The sequence below is a fragment of the Amphibalanus amphitrite genome, unplaced genomic scaffold, assembly GCF_019059575.1.
Source record: "Amphibalanus amphitrite isolate SeventyFive unplaced genomic scaffold, NRLGWU_Aamphi_draft 000098F_arrow, whole genome shotgun sequence".
Classification (NCBI taxonomy): Eukaryota; Metazoa; Arthropoda; class Thecostraca; order Balanomorpha; family Balanidae; genus Amphibalanus; species Amphibalanus amphitrite.
The window spans coordinates 603,984-629,572 of record NW_024881593.1 but is presented as its reverse complement, the minus strand read 5'-3'; the positions used below and the strand labels follow the sequence as shown (position 1 = coordinate 629,572).

The window sequence follows — 25,589 nt, the reverse complement described above, 5'->3', positions numbered from 1 at the left end:
CATAACGTGTTAAGCTAGGCTGCTTTCCATTGACCATAGATGGCGTTAATTCTCGTCGCGGTGTCATACTGCACCGCACTATTTGCCATGAACTTCTTCAGGGACTCTAGCTTCTCTCATGTTTGTAATCAACCTCAAGAAACGCGTATTGCATCACGCGACGGGTATAACTCACAGCAACACTAGCAATTGCACACAATCAACCATTGCACACACAAAAAATAGGAAATGACATCATAACACTGAGCGTCATTTCTTAAACCCGGGCGAATGTGATCTTCAGGCTAGAGATCACATATGTAGCCGCCTTTTCGTTGCCCGTTTGTCGCTAATCACGAGCTGCTGTTTTTTTCTCGGCACAGTCAGGTATTGCAATCGCTATGTGCCGTATTGTGATGCAATCACCTCGTAACTTCCATCGGCCTTGGTGGTGCTGGATGTCCGCTGCCCTGGATCGGGGCTGCTCGATTTGGTCGCTACTCGGCTGGACTGTTCACTGTTCTGCCTTGACTCCTGTTGACTACCGGTCGTCGCTGTCCTGGTCTGCGGACTGCCGGGGCCGGTATCGAGCGGTACCACTCTCGATTCGATCCGCAGTACGCTACTGCCGCCGCCCACCAGCCACCGGCTCGAGATGGCGCCATACATGCGCGTCATGAGCGACTTGGCGGCGCCGACGCTGCCGCTGCGGTTGCCGCCGCCGGCGCCGCTGAGACTGTCGCGTTTGTTGGGCGGCAGCAGGCCGAGCTGCCAGCGCTCGGTGGGCCGGTACAGCTCCTCGGCGTCTGCGCTGCCGAACTCGGCGTACACCCGGAACACCTCCACCAGGAGGAGCAGCAGCGGCGCCACGGCCAGCACCACGGCCACCGCGGCCGCCCACGCGTCCAGCTGCACGCCGCGGAACTGCAGCGGGTGCGTGGCGTGGTGCCACACGCTGGAGACGAACATGCCGAGCAGCAGCAGCGGACACAGCAGCCGCCAGCAGGTGAGCCAGAACCAGCGCAGCTGGCGCAGCGGCACGGTCAGCTGCTGCGAGAGCGCGTCCAGCAGCCGCTCCGCGTCCAGCGTCACGTTCACAGCGCACACCAGCATCAGCGCCAGCACGATGTTGAAGTAGCTGTTGGCGTACGCGCTGACGGCGGCGCCCAGGCTCGGGCCGTCGTGGAACAGGTAGATCATCGTGTCCAGGATGAATCCGGCGCTGACAATCAGGCAGACGGCGGCGCGTGTACTGGTCGAGCCGAGCACAGAGAGCTCGCGCAGACTGGTCTCGATGACCAGCACGGCGGCCTGTGAGGTGCCCAGCCCGAGCAGCATGGAGAACAGCAGCAGGAAGGCCAGCCACACCTGCGACGTGCCGGCCTGCTGGCCCAGCGAGCTGGTCAGCATGATGAGGTCCGGCTCGCCGCCGTAGTCTCGCAGCAGATCCTTCAGATCCCTGCCCATCTGTGCGGCGTTCCGGGCCAGCAGGATGGTGCAGCTCAGTGACCAGAAGGAGTTTATAAGGAAGTTGACGAAGACCAGGATGAAGGCAGATCGTAGGCAGTCGTGCTTGGGTGCGTTACGCGCAAAGATGAGACTGTTGAAGCCTACACCAATGTTTGATGAAAGCAGTGACGACGTCGCTGCAAACAGCCAGCACTGATAATTTGACAGGTGCTTCACACTGGGTACTAGATGGTCCCAAACCACGGAGAAGTCCTTTACCAAAAGCAATTCGTTAATCATGATGGCTAGGGCGATGCAGGCTGGCAGGCCGAACAGCAATGGCAGCGTGTAAAAGACAAGATCCCAGCCTCCCTGACAGGCAAGCGCCAGCAGCATCCAACACCCTAGAAGCGAGAGAATCCCGCGGCCGTGTGCGTGAACGTGCTTTTCGTCGCTCGCCCGCTGCACGTCGTAGTAGTACTCGGCGGCGGCCAGCTCCCGGTTCTCGCTCAGCACGGTGTCGTTGATCCAGGTGGATCCGTTCTCCAGGTGGACGCAGGCCTCGGTGAGCCGGTCCAGCGTGGGGGACAGGAAGAGGGAGGCGTTGTTCGGCTGACACAGGTCCCTGTGATCTACACATCGGTCAATGGCGAACATCAGGGCGCCGCGACTCCGACAGGTCTCGTCCAGCACAGGAGTGTAGCACCCTTCGGAATGAAAACTTTCGTTACAGTTCATCCAGCAGGGTCTGTATTCAAAGGCTTCAATGACGTATATTCCTACGGTACTCAGGTTGTCCATCCAGAAGACGAGCTTGACCACCAGGCAGAACAGGAGAGTGTTTGGGAAGCCTCGCAATGCTGGCGCCATTTGTGGCATAAAACCCGCCATCCCGTGTCCTGTGAACTGGCCAAGGGCGGCTTCGAGCAAAAACAGTGGCATCGTGAACACAACTTGACATACGACGAATGCCACGGTGAAAGCACCGCCATTGAATTGCATCCAAAGTCGTGGCCCACGTACCGCGCACCTGAAGGACATAAATGAGCTCAGCGCGAACGCCATCATCTGAACGTCGGACTGCCACATGCCGCTATCCTCCCGTCGACTCTGCTCAATTGCCAGCTTGACATCCAGGTTATCCGACGGTGGCTGCTGCTCTGACGTCGTGCAGGTTATCAGGACAGATTCCTTTGGCCGTGTGTTATCCGGTCCCAGAAGCATTGCCGTGGATGGAGGAGCGGTGGGAATTTTGGCGTTTTCGGACTCTACCGTCAGATTCCTGCCATCGATGATAATGGTCCCGAACTCGGTTTCGATTGTTCTCTTCGAATGATCAGTTTCAGGGAACGGTCTCAGAGATGACGGTGTAATGGTGCTCTTCCCGATTGGCGGTAGGGTTAGATTTTTGGACGAAGGCTGACTGTTCGGGCTGAGTAAAGAGTTTTGATCTTTGTTTTCCATGATTTATTGTTCTTGTTGTAGGCAGTTTCTAGTACCTATGTTGTGTCAAATGTTTTCGTAGGTAATTAAAAGTCAATTAGTCTCAAAAGCAGTCATGGCTAAGAAAATGTTGTGTTTATCATAGAATGTTTTTACTGTTGGGCAAGCTGGATATAACCTTTGCTTTGGTAGCATTGTATGCAATTCTATTGAGACTGCAAAATTTGCCCCAGCCGTTATAAATAATACATTATCACTAGGTCAGGTTCCTTATTAGAAATAAAGCATGAAGAGCTGTTGGCGGAACTGGCGATTACCGCGCAAACAGCACTCATTGCAGGTGGAAGTTGGCTTACTTGGGGCAAATTGGGCGCAAACTTAGCGTTTGGAGACGAAAATATGTTGACCATTCGCTGCAACGCCGCAATATGCTCGCAGGCTCAGGTGTGTGTTGCAAAATCATGCTTTGCATTCTCAGATACTTCTGCTTGGTGAATCTTCCCTGTCATTTATATTGTTGAGCTCAAGTAGATTTCTGTACCCAAACATCTGTATTCTGTATGTGTGGTGATTTATCTTCTCTCAGCTTACTTTTTCATGAAATGAATAGACAATGGACATACTTCTAATGGTTTCTGGGTACCTATACCTTCCATTGGTACCTATACCTTCAAGGTGAACAGAACGTAAAAAAATGCCCCCTTATTGGTACATTTGCGAGATTTACTCCACATATTAACCTCATTATTTGAAAATTTGGCTTATGGATGCGGGATATATTGGTGGCTCTGTACTATCATCCCCTTCTTCGCAGGCAGACCCAGACAGGAAATCAATAGAGGTCATCGCCATTCGTCAGGATGCGGCAGAATCTGACTCGCTATTGCTAATCCATTTTTCGTTGCAGCACCATCGAAGTGCCTCGAGTTGTGTGGCCAGATTATATAAGTTTGTGGATATTTTTATGATTGTTTGTTGACCTTTTTTAGATTTGGAAGCGCCGAATAGCTCATAGAAATGGTATGTCAAACCATTGCATTGACTGACAATGCCTATCACATTAATAGTGCACTGCAGAGAGTCCCTCTTTTGAGGCCTCGTAATTCGAATCGCCTAACAATCGTGCCGGCCAGGGCCCATCAACATTCAGCAAACACTCCGGCCCTCACCATTCACCACCTATCCGTATATTTATTTTGGGAGCTCGACGACGACGGCAGGTGCTGTTTCCAGTCTCAATGAGTGCCAGACGACAGCTACAGGTGAACTCGCCGTTTGATCTGTCATCAGATCCTTTGGCAGCGGCGGCCCACTTAACTGCGCTTCCCAAGTCACCGGCCCGCTCAAAGAAAGTGCTGGAGGGGGTGAAGGTCACACAGAAACGGCATGGAGAAATGGGGAATTTTGCTCCATGCCTTATTGGTATTTGGCATAGTAGCATATCATCCACTCTTCCGTCAGTCATCCTCGATATTGGCGAAAATAGCGAAATACTTTACTCGTTGAAGCTGGCTAAACCGTGCAATAAACTGTTATCTACTAAAGGGACACATATGCCATAGAAAAACTGGTATTGAGATAGCAAATGAGTTGAAGACCCAACAACTAACTTTTTTGTCCCTTTATTTTTGTTCTGTGCCTTTGTGCTTATCAGCTTTCGAAAATGCTTGCATGCATACTTTCGTTTCGTTTGTCTCGTTATCTAGCCAAAGAAAACCAGCTAAAGCAATCGAACTAAAGCTTAAGTCATCTGAATGTGCCCATCGCTCACTGTCAAGCTCGGGTTGTCAAGCAAATTAGCCGCAATTTGGGTCGCCCGTTATAATTCCAGCGCCAGAATGGCAGGGCGTCATGCTCAGAACTGCAGAGCGGCAGAACAGAAAGCGAACAGGTTCGCCCTCCCCGCTCCCCTCGCCACATCCGCCGGGCTCCAGCAGCCGACGGCTGGCGAATTCCACCGCCTCGTCTGGAGAACCAAGGCCGGTCCAGAATAGCTGCGCCCCACGTCGCAGCCCCGGCCGGCCCCCGGCGCAGCGAGACTGCGTCAAAGGTGACCGGGCCCTGCCCCTGGCCCCCGGTCTCCGGCCCCGGCCCCTGGCGCAGCTGAGGGCGCGGCCAAAACGACAACGCCGCGATGGCGAGGATGTCGTTTGTTGGTGGTGATATGATGCGGTGTTATGACAGCGAAGACCGGATGTTGACTTGCAATGATCGTTAGATCTGTGATCAGCGAGGTTTATTGGCGGCAGTAGGGGTAAAGTTGCCATGCTTGGTCTTCTCTGCAATCCCTGCACCTGTTCGTCGTTGGCACCGCGCCTGCCGTGCCGGGTACCTCAAGTTCTCCAAGGGTCGGTCGGGGTCAAGGTTTCCGAGGTAGGGCTGAGATTCCGCGGGGACAAGTGGACTGGTGTTCTCCTGGCGAAGTGTTGTTGACGCAGGGCAGGTGTTGGAATGCGCAACTGGTGTAGTAACTATGTCAGGTAACAAGCGAATCTGATTACTGCTGATAGATAGAACCCCACCAGCCGGTCGACAAATTCGCGGCAAGCCCACGTCATGCACCAGTCGACATGGCAACGTCCTGGATCGCCTGGCACATGCCATGGCACGCCCGGCGCCGCCGATCTGACCCTAATTGTGGCCGCCACTCGGGAGTACGTCCCTGGAGCGGTGCCGAACAGGCCATCACTCTCCCGGGGTCCGTCGGCCGCGCCGCGGTGACAAACCGTGCAGCAGCGGGGCCCGATCCAGCGCCGACGGCACCGTCGCTCTAATCTCTGATGGGCGCCCCTGCACCTGGCACAGCCCTGACAGGACGACAGCCGACTAACGGGCCGCTGATCGCAGCCAAAGTCAACAGGGACCCGTTCATCCGATAGGTATTTGCCGAGTCTCCGTAAACAAACCTGGGCTGCTCAGGGAAGAATCCGCCGCTAGGGTGCCCGTATCGGGTCTCTCCAGAATGATCTTGAATAATGCCTATTATTTCTTAGCTGACAAATGCTGAGCAGAAATGTGGCTGTAGATGCATACCTAGATGAGAGAGCTCTTCCGGCTGATGAGCTAAAAGGGTGGACTTCTATCTGATGCCAAGTGCCTATTCCTCCTGCCAAGACTACTTCGATGGATATTTTGGCGCTGTCGCGATGTCTGCCATGTGTAGTGTTTTCGTATTCTGGTTTTATAGTTGAACACATTCTGCAGGTTGTCAAAAGCGCCAACATTCTACGCATTTATTTTTCAACAACTAGGAATATAGTTGATGTCAAGATGCAATATTCTTAACAACCATCGATCACCTGACATGGGATCCACATATATTGTATTTTTGGAGCAAAAATATATGGAAGTATATGTTTCAAAAACATAGTACATTTAACTTCTGTACTTTGAAGGGATCTAACTGAGTAATTTGAAGCAGTATTCATCATACTGATTATGATGTGTAGGATTAGGTATACAAACACGTACAAAAACGCGAACAAGATACATAGTTCCCAAACAACATGCTTTCTACACAAATACGTGTAAAGCTGGCCTACTCACTCTGCAGACACTACGTCTGCAGTACATATAAAACATTACCACTCAGCCATACTCCGGCCCAGCTCCGGGACATACCGCTGGAGGGGCGCGCGGCGGCGGTCCGCGTGCGCGCCCAGCGCCCGGGCCCCGGCATACGCACCAGTCCGGCGACTGGCGCCGCCCGCACGTGTGCATTGATGGAGGGGTGGGGGTGGGGGGAGGGGAGGGGCCGGGTGGTGCACCCCGCCTCTGGTCGGCGGCGGCGGGGAGGAGCGGGTGCGCGGCGTGCGGCGCCCCCGGCCGGCGGCGGGCGCCGCGGGGCGCCACTGGGCGCCGGCGGGCGTCCTCCGGGTGTACACGGGCGGCGGGCTCCGGCGGCGGCCGGCCGTCAGGTGTCGGTCACCGGGCCGGACGGGGGCGCGGTCGGCCGGCCGCACCACCTGAAACACACGCCGGGACCGGTGCAATCAGAAAACGGAGCCTTAGTAAACTGCGGAATCCATCAGTCTTTTTCCGTGAATCCCGAATTTCCCTCCTGCTTTCTCCCTCCTACCTTTCTTCCCTTTCTTAAATCTTTCATGGCTCATGACGGGTGATATCGCTAGAATATTTGGCATCATGGATGAGTCACCAGTTCCCAAGCCTTAACTGATTTGAATACATTTGGTATGGGCCCTAGTCGTCAAAAACAATTGACCTATATCCCGCATCTCTTTTCTTGGACATTCATAATCGTTTGAATTAATTCCGCGTCGTTATGTCTTCATTAGATGTCCTTGACCCGAGGCGAAGGTCCATGTTTTAGCAAACTGTTGATTGGGTTCCCAGTTGCAAAGTTCCCTGCCATTCGGCAACCATGGGTGATTTGTGAGGCAATCGACAGTTTTCTTTGGCTCTGGTTCCACTTCACCTCATCCACTCACGAGATCGCGGCTGATTTATGTGTGTCGCGTCATCCACCATTCGTGGGCGGCATGGGACAATCAATCGCGTAACCCTGTCCGTTATCATTGCCCGGTGATTTAGTGGGGCACCTGGCGATGTCGTGGTGATGTGTGGATGGGCCCGGATAAACTGAACCGTGATTGATTCCGACGTCTGTGTGGCCCGCCCCGTGACGTGCACCCTATGAACTTTGTGGGCGAGTCAACAGAGTGTGACAGATGGCTATTCGAGGGTTCGGCAATGTACGATAAAACACGAGCTTGTTATGAATTTTGGAGAACAATTATTGCTTTGTGCAATAGATTTTTTTATGTTTTTCAGTAGAAAATGGTGTTTTTTTCAATAATACGGTGGTCCGAAACCCTGCGTAAATGTGCTATTTATCCCAATTCAAGTAGCTGTTTTTAGCTCGGCTGATGTGGCTGCGAGCGGGCGTTAATCTAAACATTAATTAACGCATTTCCGTGCCAATTAAGCATTTTTGACAGCGGCGTCACGGCACGGGGAAGTGACACGGCGCAGGCGGCAGCGCGGCGGACGAAGGCAGGGGAAGTTGCATCAGATGACAGCCGTCGTCACCGGCGGCGGCTGAGTGAAACATTGGCCGCAGGTGGGCCGTCGGCCGCGCCAGGCGCATTGGGCGGCGGTATTTCGGGTGGAGCGGTGACACCTCGGCCGCCGCCGTCCCCGCCCGTATTAATTGCTTTCCGTCTGATGCCGAGTCGTGCCAGAGCGCCGCGGATGCGCCGGCCACTCTGACAGATGGTCAACAGAGATCTGAGGTGCTACGCAATTTATGAAATACTTTGAATCGAGGCCAACGGGCCCATTCCGAGTGCAATGACGTTTGTCTTTGAAGCGCGTCATTCTGACTTGAGGGACGGAGGGCCTGGTGATTTATTATCCTGGGTGAATATTATAGGCTTATATATTAGCCCCGGAAGTCCAGGCCTGAGTTGTTTTCTCGTTGGATGGGACAAAGTATTGTCCTTGGTGTGGTTCCAACAATGGGAAAACGGAGAAGAACGTGTTGTGGTTTCTGGAACCACAACACGATTTAGTTGCTGTGAGCCAACCGAAATGCCAAAGGGGTGTGGCGAGGCAGAAGGCGACGACCGATTGTGAGACGTGAGGAAGAACTTATGCCAATTTCTAAAGGTGTCGCCCCTACGGGTTGGCTTCAAATTAAATTATATTATGTGAGATCACAAATTAACGACAAAGCCCAAGGTTCAAGAATGTGTGATGTGGGATAAGTAGTTGGCTGCAGATTGATTGATTCGTATGATATCATTGGCGGCTTGTGTCTGCCATCCTTGGCACAGCTGCCTGGCAGGTAGGCAACCCGCATGGCACGGGCAATGTTCGTATTGGCACGGTCGGTACAGGAGCAGCTCCGTTATCCGTCGTAGCTAGCGATACATCAGCCTCAACTTCGCAGTGTCATAAGACAAATAGTTGCATTGGATACGCTTAGCCTTTTGATTGACGAATGATGCAAATAGAAATCGAGCTAAGTGATTTAGTTAGGTACCGCGGTTCTCGACCTAATTCAAATCAAATACCTATAAACGGCTTAGAATGCTAAAATAATGTCTCACAGTTACAGCTTCAAAGTTTCCTATTTGTGCCTTAGATGAACCCCCGCCATCCTCAAACACAAACGCCTACATTATGCTTCACGTCGCCGATCAGACTTCTGCCCCATGCCAGCTTTTAACTTCAAATCCTGTAAGTGCTAAAAATGGAAAGTTCATGGGTATGTAGCCCCACTTAGCTGCTGAGTTTCATGAAGTGATTACCTATCGTTTCATGATAATCAGTGATAACAAGTCTATGTCTAGTAACTATCTGCTAAATGCCCACTGGGCAATTTGCGATTGCTGGCAAAAGGCGATTTGTTGAAGGCTTTTCGTACTTCATGAACTATTATCCCCTGCCAAATCTGGTGTAAAACCGAACTCACTTCGCTTCATAATGGAGAAGAAAACTACAGTATCAGATTATTGGGACTCAGCGTCTATTCTATCAATTTCCTTAGAGGCCAATAAATCATTTGATGCTGTCATAATCTAAATAACATTTCTAGTGATCGTCTAGGTCATGTTGTTGGGAAGTCAACTGCAACGTATGAAAAGCTTGAGAAGCCTAAAAACAACCAAAACATCTCAAATGATTTGCAAACTGTCCTCAGATGATGAGGTGACCTCAAGCAAAATTTAGTAACCTCGAGTTGACCCTGAAGCATTGACCTTGGAACCTTACCTCACTTGTCATAAAGAGTTGTCATTTAAGCGCTCTTTTCGACTATCAGACCCGTCTTGCTAGGATGTGCATTGTGCTTACATTTAATATCATTAAGCTGAACAACTCATGTAACTAATGGAACAGATTTAAAAAATCGGCATATCATTTGGGTCGACCCAGGGCGACCGACCTGACCTTTTTTGTGACCTAACATTGCGGAAACGTGACAGCGCACGAGATACATGACATAAGCTAAGGTTGGACACAAAACTGCATTGTGCTGGAAACATTCTTTTATCGCTTCCGAAAAAACAACAATTCGGTGCATTGCCTCCCGACGGAATGGTGCAGTTTCTCCTTCGCCTTTTGGAAACACTTGAATACGTACGTCTGGGACTCTTGTGCGCATAGTTTCACGCAGCGCGTGATTGCTCCGGTCAGCTCTGGGAGTTGACAGAGCCCGGAGACTTCAACTCAGACCACGGCCCCAGCCGACTCAAGTGCAACAGGTGGTCAGACGGCATACGCTGTTTGAGTTACTTTTCCTCGGCCTAGCCTAACTGTGTGAGGGCGCAACTACAGCTGGCAGGAGACCTTCGGTTTGAACAGGTACATTACTTGCCGAAATTAACACCGCATCCAGTCAATCAACTATGCATTTCGTCGAAAAATTAAAGCTGGTTCGCTTATTTAAATAAGTCGCCCTCGGAATTAAATGCGACTAGAGAACTAGAGAACCGACTTTGCTTAGGTCCAGGGCCCGAGTCGTCACCGGAGCAGACGATCAAAACAGACGATCCAGTACTATGTAATGTGTAGTGCCCGTCAGTAGCATTCATGCGGTAGAATTTTCTCTCCTTATCACCTGTCGAACCAAGACGATACACGAAAAGACTGTCTCGGCAGGCGAAAAGGCGGCACTTCACTGGGAACAGCATCGGTACATCAGTGGCCAGTACTCACCTGTGTCCATCGACGCGTCTTCGCGCGCCAGCCTGGATGGCATCATCAGTAGATGACGTTGTAGAGCACGTAGATGAAGAGCAGGAACGCCACCAAGATGCCGTAGGTGCCCAGCAGGTCCTTGCCCTCGATGTTGGCGCGGATCTCGTCCTTTTTGTCGGCCATGGTGCGGCGGTGGCGGCAGCGGGCGTGTCGCGGAGCGGCGCTCGGGGACGGCTGTGCGACCGCGCGACTGGACGCAGACTCGCCGCCGGCCGGCTACTGCGCAGACTCGCCGCCCGACGACGGCGGCGGCGGCGGCGGCGGCGGCTCCAGTGTAGTGGCTCCAGCGACGGTTTGGCATCGGGCTCGATCACTTCACCGGCCGCCGGCAGGGCCGGGGTGTTGTCTTACATTTGGCACGCGCGCAACTGTTCGCGTCCGCAGAGGCGGCTAATTCGAGCGTTCGGAGACAGCTCTGCCCGGGTATGTTTGTGCAGCCACCAGACGACCCGACACGCTGACCGAGGCCGGCGGACGATGGTGTGTGAGCCGGGGGTCACTGACGGATGTATGTGCGGCTCGTCTAGTGCCTGCTAAACACGCCGTATCTCGGAGAGATGGAATAGTTTGTCCGTTTGATGGGAATGCCTCGACAGCGATGTGAGAAAATGTGCATGCCTTTCGCATTTCAAGCGCATGTAGGTAGACGGCGGAGACACTTTTCCATGATACAAGACACCATGAAGTAATTATAATTGTTAAAAAAGACTTGGAATAATTTTAGTTGATCCTTATTCGCTTATCGCACCTGCCTGGCAACTGATTTTCATTGTATAGATTTTTAACCCGCGCGCGGCGCGCGGGTTAGTACGGCGCGGCCGCGCCGTACTGGGGGCGTTTTAGCCCCCCCCCTCAGGTTTTTGCGAATATTTCAAAAAAGGACGTCGCGCAGCGCCCCGTTTTTTGTATACCTGATCATACAACTTTTCCGCACATGTTGTGAAAATTTGAGACCCGGGTCGTTCAAGGTCAGGTCACATCATGTCAAGTGACCTTACCTCAGAAAAAGTTTAAAGGCTCGCTATGGCTACACCGAATGAACGATCACTTTGAAACTTTCAGCGATTGATAAGAGTAATAGTGTGTATAAATGGTTTATTTCGGATTTTTACATCTGTGACCTAAGTTCAGGTCAATTTTGCGACCTCTCCATTATAAGTCAATGGGAGAAAATTGAAATGCGCCTCTTTTGGACGAATGTCGTTCAAAACCCTCTCAATCATCTGTTCATACGTAAACATGACACAGTGAATCGGAAAATGCACCTGTGACCCCTCTGTGTGCCCCTGAGGTCATCTCACGTCATCAACGGTCGCCAGCAGTTTTTTTTGTTATAACTTTTGATAGCGACGTGCTAGAGCGGTGAAAACACGTCAGATGTGTTCAGCTCGACGATACGGATCAACTGATATGCAACATGGCCCTTTCCGGTCAGGTCATGACCTTGACCTGAGGTCAAGTTTTCAAAATGACCTTTCAAGGTCAACGTATAGTTAATTCGACGCGTCTCGACGAGAGGAACACGATGCTGGCAAATATTTTATATTATGTCGTGGATCTTGTGTATCAAAAGTTATTACCGAAAAAAACATTTTTTTCGTGAAAACGGCTATTTTTAGAGTTGTTGCCCTCTGGAGGCTAAACCGTTGATCTGAGATCAAATCTGAGAACAATATCCAGAAAGGTCCGAAAGAGCTATCAAATGCGCTTTTCCGCGGCGCTGTAGCTCTTATTGGTTCCCGAGTTAGCCGTTGGCAGTTCCCAAAATTGTTTAAATGAATTAAATTTGATCTTTGGTGACCTCTGGTGACCTGACCTTTGAGCTGACCTAAAAAATGACTGAAGTGTTTTCGTCATTATTTTTGACGGTCTTGCGGGGGGACGTAAAAACGCCCCCCAGCACGACACGGAAAACACAGGCCATCACCACGGTGCGGGTTATACATACACTCATGCATGACTCAGTACAGCTATGAACTTGAGAGAGGCTCTCCGCTTAAGACCAAGTTTGTTATAAATCCTGTTTGTACTATCTAAGAGTGCAGAAAATGGAAGGTGTGGCTCGGGGAAGAGATGAGCTCAGTGGATCGTTAATCGCTTACTGAAATTTCGAAAATTGGGCAAGTAGGTATAACCCAACATTCGCGGAAACTTGATATCAGGAATTTTCAGAACTGTCCTGTGTCTGTTTTACTCATAGGTACTTAATGCACTGCTCAACCCGTTTTCTTTTCTTATATGTTATTCTACAACTAATAATCCTTCTTTTTGTCAAACACGGGCTAGATAAAATAAAAAAAATTGTGAGCAGTGACCAGATAAAAATTTCCTCGGGTTATGAGGCGATCGCAATCAAATTAACACCAAATTTACCCGAGAGGTACAAAAGCTGCTCAGGGTAAAACATGCTCGGGGAGAAGTCATGTTTGCAGATATTGGCACTCTTCACAAAGCTGAGTATACCAAACCGGTTAGAAATAAATTGTGAATCATTGCGCAGTAAACAGAATCCTTCGACCTAACAAATGGCCCACTGCTTTATGTGACCGGAACAATAGGAACAATAGCAGCTCATGATGTCGTCTCTGTCCATGGTTCAAAGACGAGCCCTTCCCCGGTACTGTAAGCACCTACAAGAAGCATTGCATCACCGCCAGCACTGCCAAGCAGCCTGTCGCGGGTTTCCCCGTTACTGAGCGGATAGTTCACGGCACTGGCCGGATGCTGACGCCAATGACCGTCCGCTGCGGCGGTCCCGTGAGCTGGCGTCGCTCCGCGCCTTACGTGATTCCGTCTGACTGTGTGTCGCTGGGCGGGGTCGGCAGCGCCCGGGGCGGCGGCCGATGACAGGTCGTCGGCGGCCGAATGGCGGCCGCGATTAGCCGCGTCGGCCAACCATCACAGCGCGCCGGGCCGAGCCTGAGTTAGGGGCGGTGCTGGCCGGCCACGCCGCTGGAACGGCCCCTGACAGCGCATTGGACGGCCGCCGTCCGGGTCTGGGCGACTGACCAGAATAGACGGCCGTCAGGTCAGCGGCCGACCCGCCGCCGGGCGAGCGGTTCCAGGCCGGCGGCGACACCCCGAACCGTCACCACACGTGACCGGGGCCGGCGCGGCGCGGACCGGCCCCTGCAGCCGGCGGGGACGGGCGCAGAACTATGGAACAGACGTCAGGCCGGTCATTTCGGGTCGGAGCCGTCCCTGCGCCAAGATCCCCGCTGCTCCTGATGATCAAAGGCCCGGACCAAAAGTGGGCGCCGCGCCAAAGAATACCGTACCTCCACCTTATGTCTGCGATGATTCAATCATATATGAAATGTTAATTATTTATATCAAAAAATGAAATGATGGTGCATAGTTCACGACTAATAAACAACAGCAATGTTGAATATTTGGCTCAAGGCTGTCTTTTCGGCAGGGATTCAGTCTTTATTTTCATCTTTAAGTGGGACGAATTTCAGATGAATCAGTTAAATCCCCATGCACAAAAGTGCTGAACGTTTCGTCTAATCAAGTTGGGGCGATGCCACCTGCGCTAGTGATATTCGCCAATGAAAATGGCAACTTATCTGGAATAGGCATTTGTTGTTGATTAAATCCTTGCGGTCCGGTCTTTACATTTATATTTTTATGTCCATGCTCCAATAACGCTTGGTGAATCATCCTTTACACAAATGACACTTGAACCGTACACAATGCACCGAAATCGTAATATACCGAGTCTTTAGCGGCGTCTACCCGTGAAGCTTCCAACAAGCTTCGTCCTCAACCCATTTGGCGAGACACTCGTAAGAGCCTCAACGATACTTGGAGTACTGTAATCGAAGCCAGGCGACTTGAGCAGCACGCACTAGTCTGTGCCGCACTGATGAGATTCCCCAGTATTTGGTGAAGCAGCCTGAAGTGGGCTTCAGGACTTCCCGATCAAACAGTCTCGAACGAACATCAGCGTCTGGAGTGGAGTGCACCGTCTTGAGCGGTTCTGATAAAGCGAATCCCGTTCATCAAGCGGCTTTGACGATGCAGATCCCGCCTAACTCACTCAGAGACTTCCGACGAAGCGGCTCCTGATCACCTCAGCGTCGTCTGACGAAGCAGTGTGTTGGACGACCTCAGCGGCGGACGAAGCGGATCTGGACGGGCGGGTCGGGCATCAGCAGCGTCTCGTAGAGCTGCCTCGGCGGCTGCCGGTGTCCGTCAGCCGGCAGCAGCTCGAACCGCTGCAGCAGCCGCACCAGCGCCAGACAAAAGTCCTGCTCCGCGAACCGACGGCCTGAGGGATAACAAGGAAGGTCGTTGAACTTTTGCAACAAACTGAGAAGGGTCAAAAAGGAAGTCGACGAAGCTTTGATCCCAAGCTTTGTTAGAAACATCCGCCGGGCTTGGAGAGAAATTGAAATCGTTCCACTTTCACATTCCTCTCATGTTGGTTGATTCCTTTCTTTGCTACAAACATAATCAAACCCTACCAATGTTTATTTGTGTGAAATAAACTAAGGTAGGGTGACGAAATCACGTAACCCGCGACAGCCCTTCCGCCACGCTACGGTGACTCACCGGCGCACATCCTGGTTCCGTGTCCGAACGGGATGTGCAGGTACGGGTCGATCTGCTGCCGGTTCTGTCTTAGCCACCGCTCCGGTCGGAAGGTAGCCGGCTCGGGAAAACTGTCCTCCGACCGCAGCTGCACCCACTGGTTCAGGTCCACGTGTGTCTGCCGGGCGGAATCGGCATTCAGCTAGTGGTCAGTGCCTTACGGAGTCACGCCCATTGCTCATTGCTCAGTGCTCATGGCTTGTTATAAACTGACACCCAGCTTCGTGAAGATATTAATTATTAAAAATCTCATAGTAATAATAATTTCAAATAAATAGCCCAGTCGGTAGAACCAATGTCGCTGAACGACAAACAATCCTGAGCTAGCAGAAAACACAGATACGGGCTGGTAAGTATTGCCACCTACCCCGGCCGGTATATGGTACCCGCCAAGCTCCATGTCCTTGTCCGTTATCCGTGATACTTCGGTGCCAATCGGGTACAGTCTGGAACGGAGATGCATTTCCTATGCATTCAATGGCGTTGGGGACTTTATTCGTGAAAGCTGTGGACAATTATCAGGACATTAGATGTTTTGAAGTGCAATGTTATCATGCTCTGATTAAAGAATAGGCTTATACGTGTATTTTGTGCGCAACTTGCATCAAATGTCATATCAAGCTATGATTTGACTGGCGTCGCTTGCAATGCATTCAGACTCCCTCTTTTTTACATCAGAACCACTCAGAGCACAGTTCCTGTCATACCTGCTTTTTTCTTGGCACAGGAAGTTAACAGCCTCCAATTATGCTTGAAGAGCGCAGACGTTAAACTTCTGCATGTTTCCGCGCGTTTTAATAGCCGCACTCACTCAGCCAAAAACAAACAGCGTGTAGGCTTTCACGACCACTTTGAAGCACCCACCTTAGCGTCTCCTTGAGAACGGCTTTCATGAATGGAATGTTGTTGACGACCTCGGCGGTGACCGGCTGCTGGCTGCCCTCGGGGAGTGCCGAACTGATCTCGCGGTAGAGGGTCTGTTGGGCCTCCGGAGTGTTGGCCAGACACCACAGAGCCATCAGCAGCGCCGGCACCGTCTGTCAGAGCACAACACATGTAATCATCAGCAGATACCAGACACAGACACCACAGAGCCATCAGCAGCGCTGGCACCGTCTGTCAGCAGTCAGCACACACCATACATCTCATGGCATCCTTCCATGCTCGCTATTCAGACATTCAATTTACGAGACATGTATTGAAATAAGTTGTGCTACTATAAATTGTCTGTCATTGTTTCAAACTGCGACCGATAACGCCATACATTTTATACGTACGATTCATCACCATTCTTCAGACTAATCTGGCATCAAATCTGATGAGTCGGTCATAAAATACTGAATATTCAGCCAGCCAATTTAGAGTCACTAACCACTCGTTCGTGTAGCCCATGACAGGAACTAAATATAAACGTTTATCACGTACCGTGGACAGGCCGTCGTTGAACATTGAGAACGCAATGATAAGCGTGTCATCCTCTGAAACATTCGGCAAAGCCAGCATGAAACTGAGGAATCTGTACTGGCCTTCTTCCAGCCGCCCACGACTGACGAGACTCTCCACTTCCTTGATGGTGTCGTTGAACAGATTCAAAGTAAAACTGTAAATACAAAAAAAAAGTCACCAACCCCGTCAATTTAAAGAAGCAAAGCATGCAGTGATGATAACAAATCTAGAATGCCCATGAGGACAGCGCCAAACGTTCTGACAATGTGTCGTTTGGCTTTCGAAAACAGCAGAAATTTTGAGAACTTAGTGTAAAAACGGGAACCGGGAACGATTGACTGTTGTGTGCATCAGCGGCTTCACCTAAGTTGTTTGGTAGGAACACTTTGGCATGCATGCATTGCTTCGTATGTCATCTCTTCGCTTTTGCTGATGTTTAGCTCCCAAACGTAATTGGGAAATGTTGGACAGCTAATTAAACAGTTACTCTCAACTCAGCCATCGAAGCGGCAACCTTCACCACTCACCAGTGACATCTAGCCCTGTCCAGATGGCGCTGAACTGACCGTGCCCGTCTTTACGTGAATAGGACCAGTCCGGGACTGACAGAATGTTGGAATTCCACCTTAGGTCTAACAGTTCGCTCGTTTACAGTTTATTGCGTCTCTGATTTGACCGTGCTTCCTATGACCAACCCTAGTTACATGTGCTTGATTGTGCAGTGCAGCTGTCTGTTGATTACACCTCTGGACAGCATTGACAAAAGAACTCAGCTCTCGCTGGCTGACTGTTTACCTGGTCAGGCAGTTCTCCGCAGCCACCAGCCGTCTCCAGCTCGGAGTGCTGATGTATTTGTACAGGGGGAGCGAGGAGAACTTGAGCTGTGCCGAGGCGCGCATCACCCTCCGGTTGGCGGCGATCAGCTCTTCGGCTCGTCGCTCGGCGTCCCCGCCAGCCAGAGCGCCCAGAGGCCGCTCGGCACATACCATACTGGCCGCTGGCGGAACACAGTGGCGGCTAATGTCAGGCAGGATAAACGGATCAGAGTGGGCGATCGTCAGGGTAGGTATATCAGGCGTAGAGATCGGGGTGGACGACCGTCAGGGCGAAGTATCGGGGTATGGACAGAAGCGCATGGGCGCAATCAACTGGCGGTTGTTCGTCGAACAGATGCTGTGCCGCATGACACTTTGTCACGGTAGATGGCGTTCCCATTGGACGCCTGATGCATGCTGTGCCGCAAGACGTTGTAGTTCTAGTTTCAGCCAACAGATGGCTGTCCCGTCGAGCGCCTGACAGATGCTGTGCCGCATGGCACCTTGTAGTTCCAGTTTCATCCAACAGATGGCTTTCCCATTGGACGCCTGATGCATGCTGTGCCGCACGACACTAGTTCTAGTTTCAGCCAACAGATGGCTGTCCCATCGAACGCCTGACAGATGCTGTGCCGCATGACACCTTGTAGTTCCAGTTTCACCCAACAGATGGCTTTCCCATTGGACGCCTGGCGTATGCTGTGCCGCAAGGCATTTTATAGTTCTAGGTTCAGCCAACAGATGGCTGTCTCGAGTCACGAATGTCAGCCAACAGATGGGTTCCCCATCAAACGCCTGACGCATGCTGTGCCGCATTGCACCTTACAGTTCCAGTTTCACTCAACAGATGACTCCGCCTGTTAAGCGCCTGATAGATGTTGTGCCGCATTGCACCCTGTGTAGAGTTCAGTGGTAACTGGTATATCGCCTCCCAGCAGCTCATGCAACCTGGCCTGTACCTACCGCGCTGGTGATTTATACGAATTTTAAGTTTTTGGTGACGGATTGTCATTGGTCAATGGTTACTACAAGCTTCCGATATAAGCGTCGTCTCACGCTTTGTGGTCTACCTACATCCACTGTCTCCACCTACATAAACTGAACTCCTGTAATGTGCTGGTGCCATATATCGTATCATCACGGCAACACAGCTCAACAAGGCATCATCTCAATGCACTTGATAACCTCCCACCGGTCACTCACACTCGAGCGCCCACTTGAAGACCAGCTGGGTGAGGTTGGTCAGCTGGCCGTCTGCCGTGACGTCACTGTCGACTCTGTGGGCCAGCGCGCGGGCAGCCGTGTCGGCCAGCGGCAGGAAGCAGCTGACCTCCCTGGGGCGCATCATGAGCTGCTGGACAGCGCTGCGCAGCCGGTACCAGCGCTCGCCGTTCCTGGGAGACCCGGGGGAGGTTAGTCATCGGACGGGGATATCTATGTCGCAAAAACAGAGCGACAGTTTTATCACACTGTTATAAATGAAGAGCTCAGAGCGTAGAGTCAAGGCAACATAATTGCTTCCACTTTGAGGAAATGAAGATCACCAATGTAAGTTAAATTAAAGGGACCCTCCCACCTTCAAAAAAGTTAATGAATTGGCACGAAAGTGATGTCGCTCGGTTCAGAAAGAGCGAAAACGAATATCTACCAAATTTCATCGAAAAATATTCACCGGTTTTCAAGATATTAGACTTTTACTTTTGTTTACTTTTTGGGATCTCCGCTGTTCCTAGCGACTTTATTTGAAAGTGCGGCATTTGTTGCGCGCAAAGCAGCATATACCACCGCGTGCTACCAAACGTTTTAGTAAAAGATTTAAAAATCGTTAGATCTCCGCTGACGTCACAAATTCTAAGGGGGCATACCAATGCACTAGCCCCTTAGAATCCGAAAACTGCAAGTTTGAAATTCCATATCTCCGAATTAAAGCATTTGTCGATGTTGTGAGTGCCCAAACCGGTATTTGCAGGCCATGGCCACCAATTTGGCTATCTCAACTCAAAACTAGGGGAAGTTGGGGGAACGCCGAATACTTTTTTTCTGACGCCCGTAGCACGCAAGGTAGACAACATAAGCTATTCTTGTTGGCGTCATTCGAGAGGCCAGTCTTTTGCCTTTCAAACATACCAGGCGCATTTGATGAATTCGCATACCGTTAAGCGCACAAACTAAAAATATCAAAGAAGTGACTTTTTCGGCGTTGCCCCGGACTGCGGGGAAAGCCGAAAATGGGAAAAATGATCTACGGGGAATGCCGACATTGATGTTTTGCCACTTTATCTCAAACTTTATCCAGAATTTATCAAAGATCACACGCGTTTTAAGAGCTTGAGGACGCTTGGTGCACACTGGAAGTTATAATTGTGTGCATTAGCGTCGCCACGGGGGGGCAAGCGGGGCAGCTTGCCCCCCAACCTCGGACCGGGCACCCCCTGAGATCGATACAGATCCGATGAGATTTTGGAGTCGGGGCAAAATGGGGGTACCTTTCTGAGAATGCCTGTGAGGTCAGACTCTGTTGGAGCGTGCAGTTCAAACCAAAGTCAGAGTCGCAGTCGCCAAAATCTTCAAGACTCCGACTCCAGACTCGGAAATGTCAATGCCATGATTCATGCCATGTTCCTAGTTGATTCTTTATTACATTTTGCAGCTGATTTTCATAAGTTTTGGAGTGCTGACACATAATTTTCGTTCAAAGCGTGACACGAAATCTTCGGGGCCTTTCTCAACTCTCGTCAAATGTCTGCGACAGGCACAAGTACCGTTCAAGTGCCGCAGGGCTCATGAGCCTGCTTTTCACACAGGATTCTAGGGCCCAAACCGGCCTCTGAGAGTCCCACTGGTGTCCATGTTCTCTAGAGGGCCCATACAGGGATCTTTGCGGACATTATACATACGTAGACCTCTGAAGGGCCACACGAATCTTTGAGGATGCCTTCGAAAATTTCTGAAAACCTCAACTGGCCTCTGATAGTTCAGCCGAACTTTTGAGGCGACCGACTTTACTAACCCCAACCCGGCATCTGAGGGGTCACAACTCACGTGTCCCTCTGAGGGCCGCAACACATGTTTCTTATGTCCCTACCAACGTAGGGTCCTTAAGGATTCGACACAGACCCCGACGGTTCACACTGTTATTCGAGGGCTCCAGGCTCACCCTGGGCCTAGTCTCTTAGCGCCCGCCGCCCACACTGGCTTCTGAAAGCCCGTGTGCCCTAAAGGGCTTTCCGGGCCCACCTTAGGCTCGGAAAGCCCTAAAGCACCACATACACGTAAATATTTGGGGTGACCCACGCCGATCTCCGGGATCCTAAGCAGGCTTCTGAGAGTCCACACTGACCCTAGGTGGCCTGAAATGGCCTGGAAGTCGCAGTCCTATCTCTAAGGGATCCCTTGCCGCTATGCCGTGCGTAACTTTTGGTTCCGTTAAATATTTTTGGTCGCGTTTGCAGCGCTTCCCTTCACTCGAAAAACCAGAAACTTTTTGTTCACACTCGAGTGAACAAAACACTTCTTCTCACTGCAGCAAGGATGAATGATGTACTTCCGATTCACACTTCCGACATTCTCTCTCAGTCTCCGCCGAATGCCCAATTCTTAGCTACAATCGGCGGCTGGGATAAGCCCTATGCATTTCACGTAAAACCTCGGCATGCATGCGTGAATGGAGGTTTTAGCGAGGTGATCCGATTCAAATGGAGCGTTTTTCACCTTCCTCTGGGTAATGATCATGAGCGACGAGAGTCTGCACAGGGGCCCTCTGCAGTGCGTCGGCAATCGCAGCCACTATAATTCTAACAGTCGTTTTTGTCCAGAAATTTCAATCTTTTTTATTTATTTTTTGTAAAAAAATACATGCTATAGCTAGACGGAAAACTTTGTCACCATCGGATTCCTCGCACCATTGCGCGTCGAATGATATATAAAACGAGTGAGTAACGGCTGGGGAAAGGCAAGATTTAACACAAAACTTGATTTTGCCCCCCCCCCCCCAACCGAAAATGTCTGGCGACGCCTATGATTGTGTGATATAATAAGAAAATGCCAGGTAAATAATTCCTTATAGGTAACAGGCCGTTGTGTCGGTTGAAAGTGTTATTTGTGTGACTAAAAATTCGCGTTGCTATTCTACAGCAGTAAAGTCCACGTAGCGTGCTTTAACGTGCGTAATTGCACGTTTTCGGCATTACCCCAGCCAGCCATACTTTCATTTGCAGGCCCATAACTTTTCAACGTGCCGTATAAATTTCAAATAGGCAACACACTTATGCAAAGACATGCTGAAGATTACTTGACCGAATTGGCCAGACAAACGGTAGCATAATGAGTAAGAAATGCAGCTTCAAAGGCGCATGTAGTACAAGGAACGCGTACCTTGAAAACGCTCTTGGCGCCCTCACAGCCGAAGTATTCCGAATGACGACTCGTAACAAACATGCGATAATTGTAGTCACTTAAGCTTCAGAGCATCACTGACAGGTGGCATCCATGTCTTACGGTTTTCGAAATATCTCGAATTTCGGCTTTGCCCCAACTCCGGCATTGCCCCAACTTCCCCTAATGTTAAGGTGGGAGTGTCCCTTTAACTCGGGTCCCTACTAGCTGACGCAGTCCTCCGTACAAAATGAAATTATTTTATTTAATTCTCTCGGCCCGTATTGTTGTGTGCTGGACTTATAGATCGGCGGCAGCATTGCGACAGGTCTACTCACGAGTTTCCCAGGCCGGGACTCATGCCGTTCTTCTCCCGGTAGAGTCTGACGGCTTCCTGCAGTGGTGGCACGTGAGGATATTTACCGTCCTTTTGGTGAACCTGCCTGGCCACAGGTCACGGAGGTCATCAGGTCATCCGGTTACACAATACACAGGTTATCAAGTCACAGGAGCACGCTATATGCACAAGGCTAAGATGGTGCGGCTGGAAAAGAAAATGATTTTTTTTTGCTATTTTACTTGCCATTTGGTTCTTTATGAAGCTTCTAATCTCGGGACGATTCATTGGCGCGATATAGGTACGGCTCAAAAAGTGAAACCAGTGAAAATAACGACTCACTTTGCCATTTCTGAGTCGAACACATGTATGACTGTGTCGGGCCCGAAGTCTTCTCGGACCACGGGTCCATACTGGTGATACATGCCCTGAAGCACCTCGTGATAACGTGCCATATCATACCGACCTGAAACCAGGAGAAAAGTAACACATCGACATGTTTTGATACGTAGCTGCTCGAGAAGTGACCCTCGTACGTCGGTGTTTGTGTACTATAACAATATCCCTCGCGGGCCCGGGGGGGGGGGCGTTTTTCGCCCCCCCTGGCGAATATTTGCGATAGCTGCCGAACGCTTAGGGATAGGAAAGCGAAACTTTCAGTACCTTTTCTCCCATCAATTTGACATCTTCTGAAGTAAAAAATTTGGACCTAGCCCCCTTGATGACGTCACAAGGTCCATTTTTCTAGACCCCTGCACGGCAAACTTCGGCGTCACAGACGCAAACTTCAAATAGCTGCTAAAAATAGAGTTTTAGAGATAAAGACAAATTACGAGCATGGTTGTGTAGCGTTTGACCTAGAGAAAAATGGAAAAATAGTTTTGGTGACCTGAGGTCAGAGGTCAGGTCAACGACCCCGAAATGTGGTTTTAGTTTTTCGCAAATAACTTCGACAAAAATGGTCCTAGAGCTACGGCAGTGGTACCATCGCATTCGCCTTGTCAAGCCGCGTCGAATGATATATATTTTGTTCGGAAAAGGTCAAATTTTATGTTGACCTCATGTGACCTCGAATGACCTCTGGTTGACCTTGACACATGAAAGGTCGTTTATGATGGATTTGTATCCGCTGATCACGAATCTGGCATCTATTTTCCTCTCAGCCTTCATTTAGAGCTTCCGGATGGCAAAATTGTCTTATTTATTATAACTAACTTGAATTAGTGAAATAGCCTCTAGCAGGGATACTCTTCTGTAACCTTGACCTTTGAGCAGCCTTGTATCGTAAGATGAACCACAAATAGGGAACTGATAAGCCTCAAAACATTTCAAAACATCTTGGAAGTTAGCACGCAAGATGTGCGAAAAAGTGCCACGTTTGAGGTCAATTTTGAGCGTGACCTTGACCTTGACTTTTGATTTGGAGCACAGTTTCGGAATCCTCAGATTCTCTTCTTTCGTTTGACACCCAATTTTGCCGGTTTGATGCAGCCTGCCGTCCTCTAGAAGGCTTAGTTTGAGATCACTACACATGTGCCGGTTTTTGCCTTTGACCTTGACCTCTGACCTTGAAAATTGACCTGAGGTCAAAAATTTTAGGTGCTTTAGAATCGTCTCGTAAGGACCTTTCGTTTGGTATCGCTTTTGTTTCCGTAGCTCCCTTATTTACGGAGTTAGACAAGGGGGGCGAAAAACGCCCCCCCCCCCCGGGCTGCGGTGGTTGGGATTACCCCCCGGGCCCGGCCGGGATATAGTTACGATAGCTGCTGCGCTCATTGAGTTTCGAGTCGCCCCGTCCACGGTGTCGGCAGTTAGGAACAGCGTGGATCGTTGTGACTAGTGTATGGGTCTCATGTTGGTGGTAACTGGTAACAACTAACAACCAAACAAACACATTTGCGCCAATATCAGCGTTCATTTACGATAAATGCTGCTTTACATAAAATGCTGACGCTTGATACTCGGCAATGAGACGTTTCGTCTCAACACCTCCCAGGTTGCGTACTCACTTACCAGTCTTGTAGAGCCACAGTGAGCCGATGCCGGGCAGTCGGCGGGGCCCGGGGATGGCGCTGAACGGTAGCACGGCGGCGGCACGCTCCTCTGGGCTGGCGGCGGTGGCCGAGCCGCGGATCACCCTACAGCAGGCAGAGCCCCGACCTAGCAGCAGGGGCCGGCCGCGCGCCAGCACCTGCAGGCTCTGTACAATCGACTTTTGTCAGGAATCACTGGTAGATGGAACTTATGGTGAGCTCTAAGCATCATGGATAGAGTTACAGACGCCTATTTAATACGGTAATGTAGTAGTCTACGACAGATCGCATTATAATTATAAATCGCTTATCGCCGGTGGGCGGTCCATCCAATGTGAAGATGGAGCCTTAGGCCGGAACCACGAGGGCTTGCAATGTTTCTTTCAATGGCGACACACCATTCTGACGAGTAATGCTCATCTGCGCAAGCACTAGGCAGCTTTGTTATTGTTCCGGTTAGGGATTGCACTCACTACGTAAGCAGACCAGTGCAGTGTCCTCCGTCTCGGCCGGTCCGACACGGACGCGGACCTGGGCTCGGCCGCACAGTGGTCGGTGACCGCCCCACTGTCACCACCCGGCCGAGCCGGGCACACACACTGCACGGCCTGCATGACCCGATATTTGCGACCCACGTTCACAGCATATACCGACTCATGGGAGCAGAGCCATCAATGACCAAATGCTTTACATTATTACGAAGCTTAAAGACCAAATAAATAAGAAAAACGATGAACATGTTCTCAGGTCTGACTACCTACTACAGCTTTTAGGCCCGATTGTATGTACGTGCTACGGATTTAGCTTTCCACAGTTTTATATCCATCTTTATCGTGAACAACAACAACGGTGCCGATCACACCGAAATCACTCTGAAGACCACCATTCTTTCGGAGCTGGAAAACTTTATATCTCACTCCCGAACACTTACCACTGAGCCTCCTGACATGACGAACGCTCCTTTCCTTTCGACTGCCGGGCCGCGTGTCTCACTGCCCACAGGCCACGGTTCAGCACCCCGACTGTGCACCGTGAGCTGTGCAGCGAGCGCTACCCGCACCACAGCGCCGCGAGTTACCACTGAGGACCGCGACACCCGGCGACACTGCGGACTCGGCGCCCCTCGCCGAGACGTGACGTACCCCAGTCGAGGGCGAGCCTTTTGTAAACACAACAGAAAACATACTCCCCGGTCGGACAGCGCGCCACCCGGCAGACGTCACCGCGTTCAAAGGGCAACCAGCTGTCTGCCTGCTGACCAGCCCAAACGAGATCCACAACACGGCAGGCCGATGTCGAGAACGAGGTAGCCCTTGAGCCAGTGCCTGGAATGTGCAAGTCCCGTATGATCTATCCCCATTGATTTGTTTGAGCGAGAATACCGTTTTCAGTCTG

General features: G+C 50.8%; 2 protein-coding genes and 1 long non-coding RNA gene across 3 annotated transcripts; all 3 read right to left on the bottom strand.

The window, feature by feature from the left end:
- Positions 1 to 378: 378 nt before the first annotated feature.
- LOC122380421 lies at positions 379 to 2,085 on the bottom strand. Its single transcript, XM_043363572.1, has one exon. The coding sequence runs from the start codon at positions 2,083 to 2,085 to the stop codon at positions 379 to 381; it is 1,707 nt and encodes a 568-aa protein (XP_043219507.1).
- Positions 2,086 to 6,090: 4,005 nt separating this feature from the next.
- Positions 6,091 to 11,164, bottom strand: LOC122380466. Its single transcript, XR_006256338.1, has 2 exons — positions 10,552 to 11,164; positions 6,091 to 6,836 (listed from the first exon to the last, which is right to left on the bottom strand). It is a non-coding gene; the product is annotated as an uncharacterized LOC122380466 (long non-coding RNA).
- Positions 11,165 to 14,174: 3,010 nt separating this feature from the next.
- Positions 14,175 to 25,363, bottom strand: LOC122380465 (probable cytochrome P450 CYP44). Its single transcript, XM_043363631.1, has 11 exons — positions 25,126 to 25,363; positions 24,175 to 24,361; positions 22,504 to 22,627; positions 22,163 to 22,267; positions 18,654 to 18,844; positions 17,431 to 17,632; positions 16,615 to 16,789; positions 16,054 to 16,226; positions 15,557 to 15,635; positions 15,151 to 15,307; positions 14,175 to 14,866 (listed from the first exon to the last, which is right to left on the bottom strand). Exons 1-11 carry the CDS (start codon positions 25,141 to 25,143, stop codon positions 14,706 to 14,708), a joined length of 1,572 nt encoding a protein of 523 aa, XP_043219566.1. The 5' UTR covers positions 25,144 to 25,363; the 3' UTR covers positions 14,175 to 14,705.
- Between the last annotated feature and the right edge of the window lie 226 nt (positions 25,364 to 25,589).

Coding starts and splice junctions, on each gene's coding strand:
- LOC122380465 (XM_043363631.1), bottom strand. Junction 18,845..22,162: donor AGTCCCGGCCTGGGAAACTC/GTGAGTAGACCT, acceptor CGGGTCTCCCAG/GAACGGCGAGCGCTGGTACC. Junction 17,633..18,653: donor CTTCAAGTGGGCGCTCGAGT/GTGAGTGACCGG, acceptor GTGTTCCGCCAG/CGGCCAGTATGGTATGTGCC.
- LOC122380421 (XM_043363572.1), bottom strand. CDS start 2,085: ATGTTCGCCATTGACCGATGTGTAGATCACAGGGACCTGTGTCAGCCG.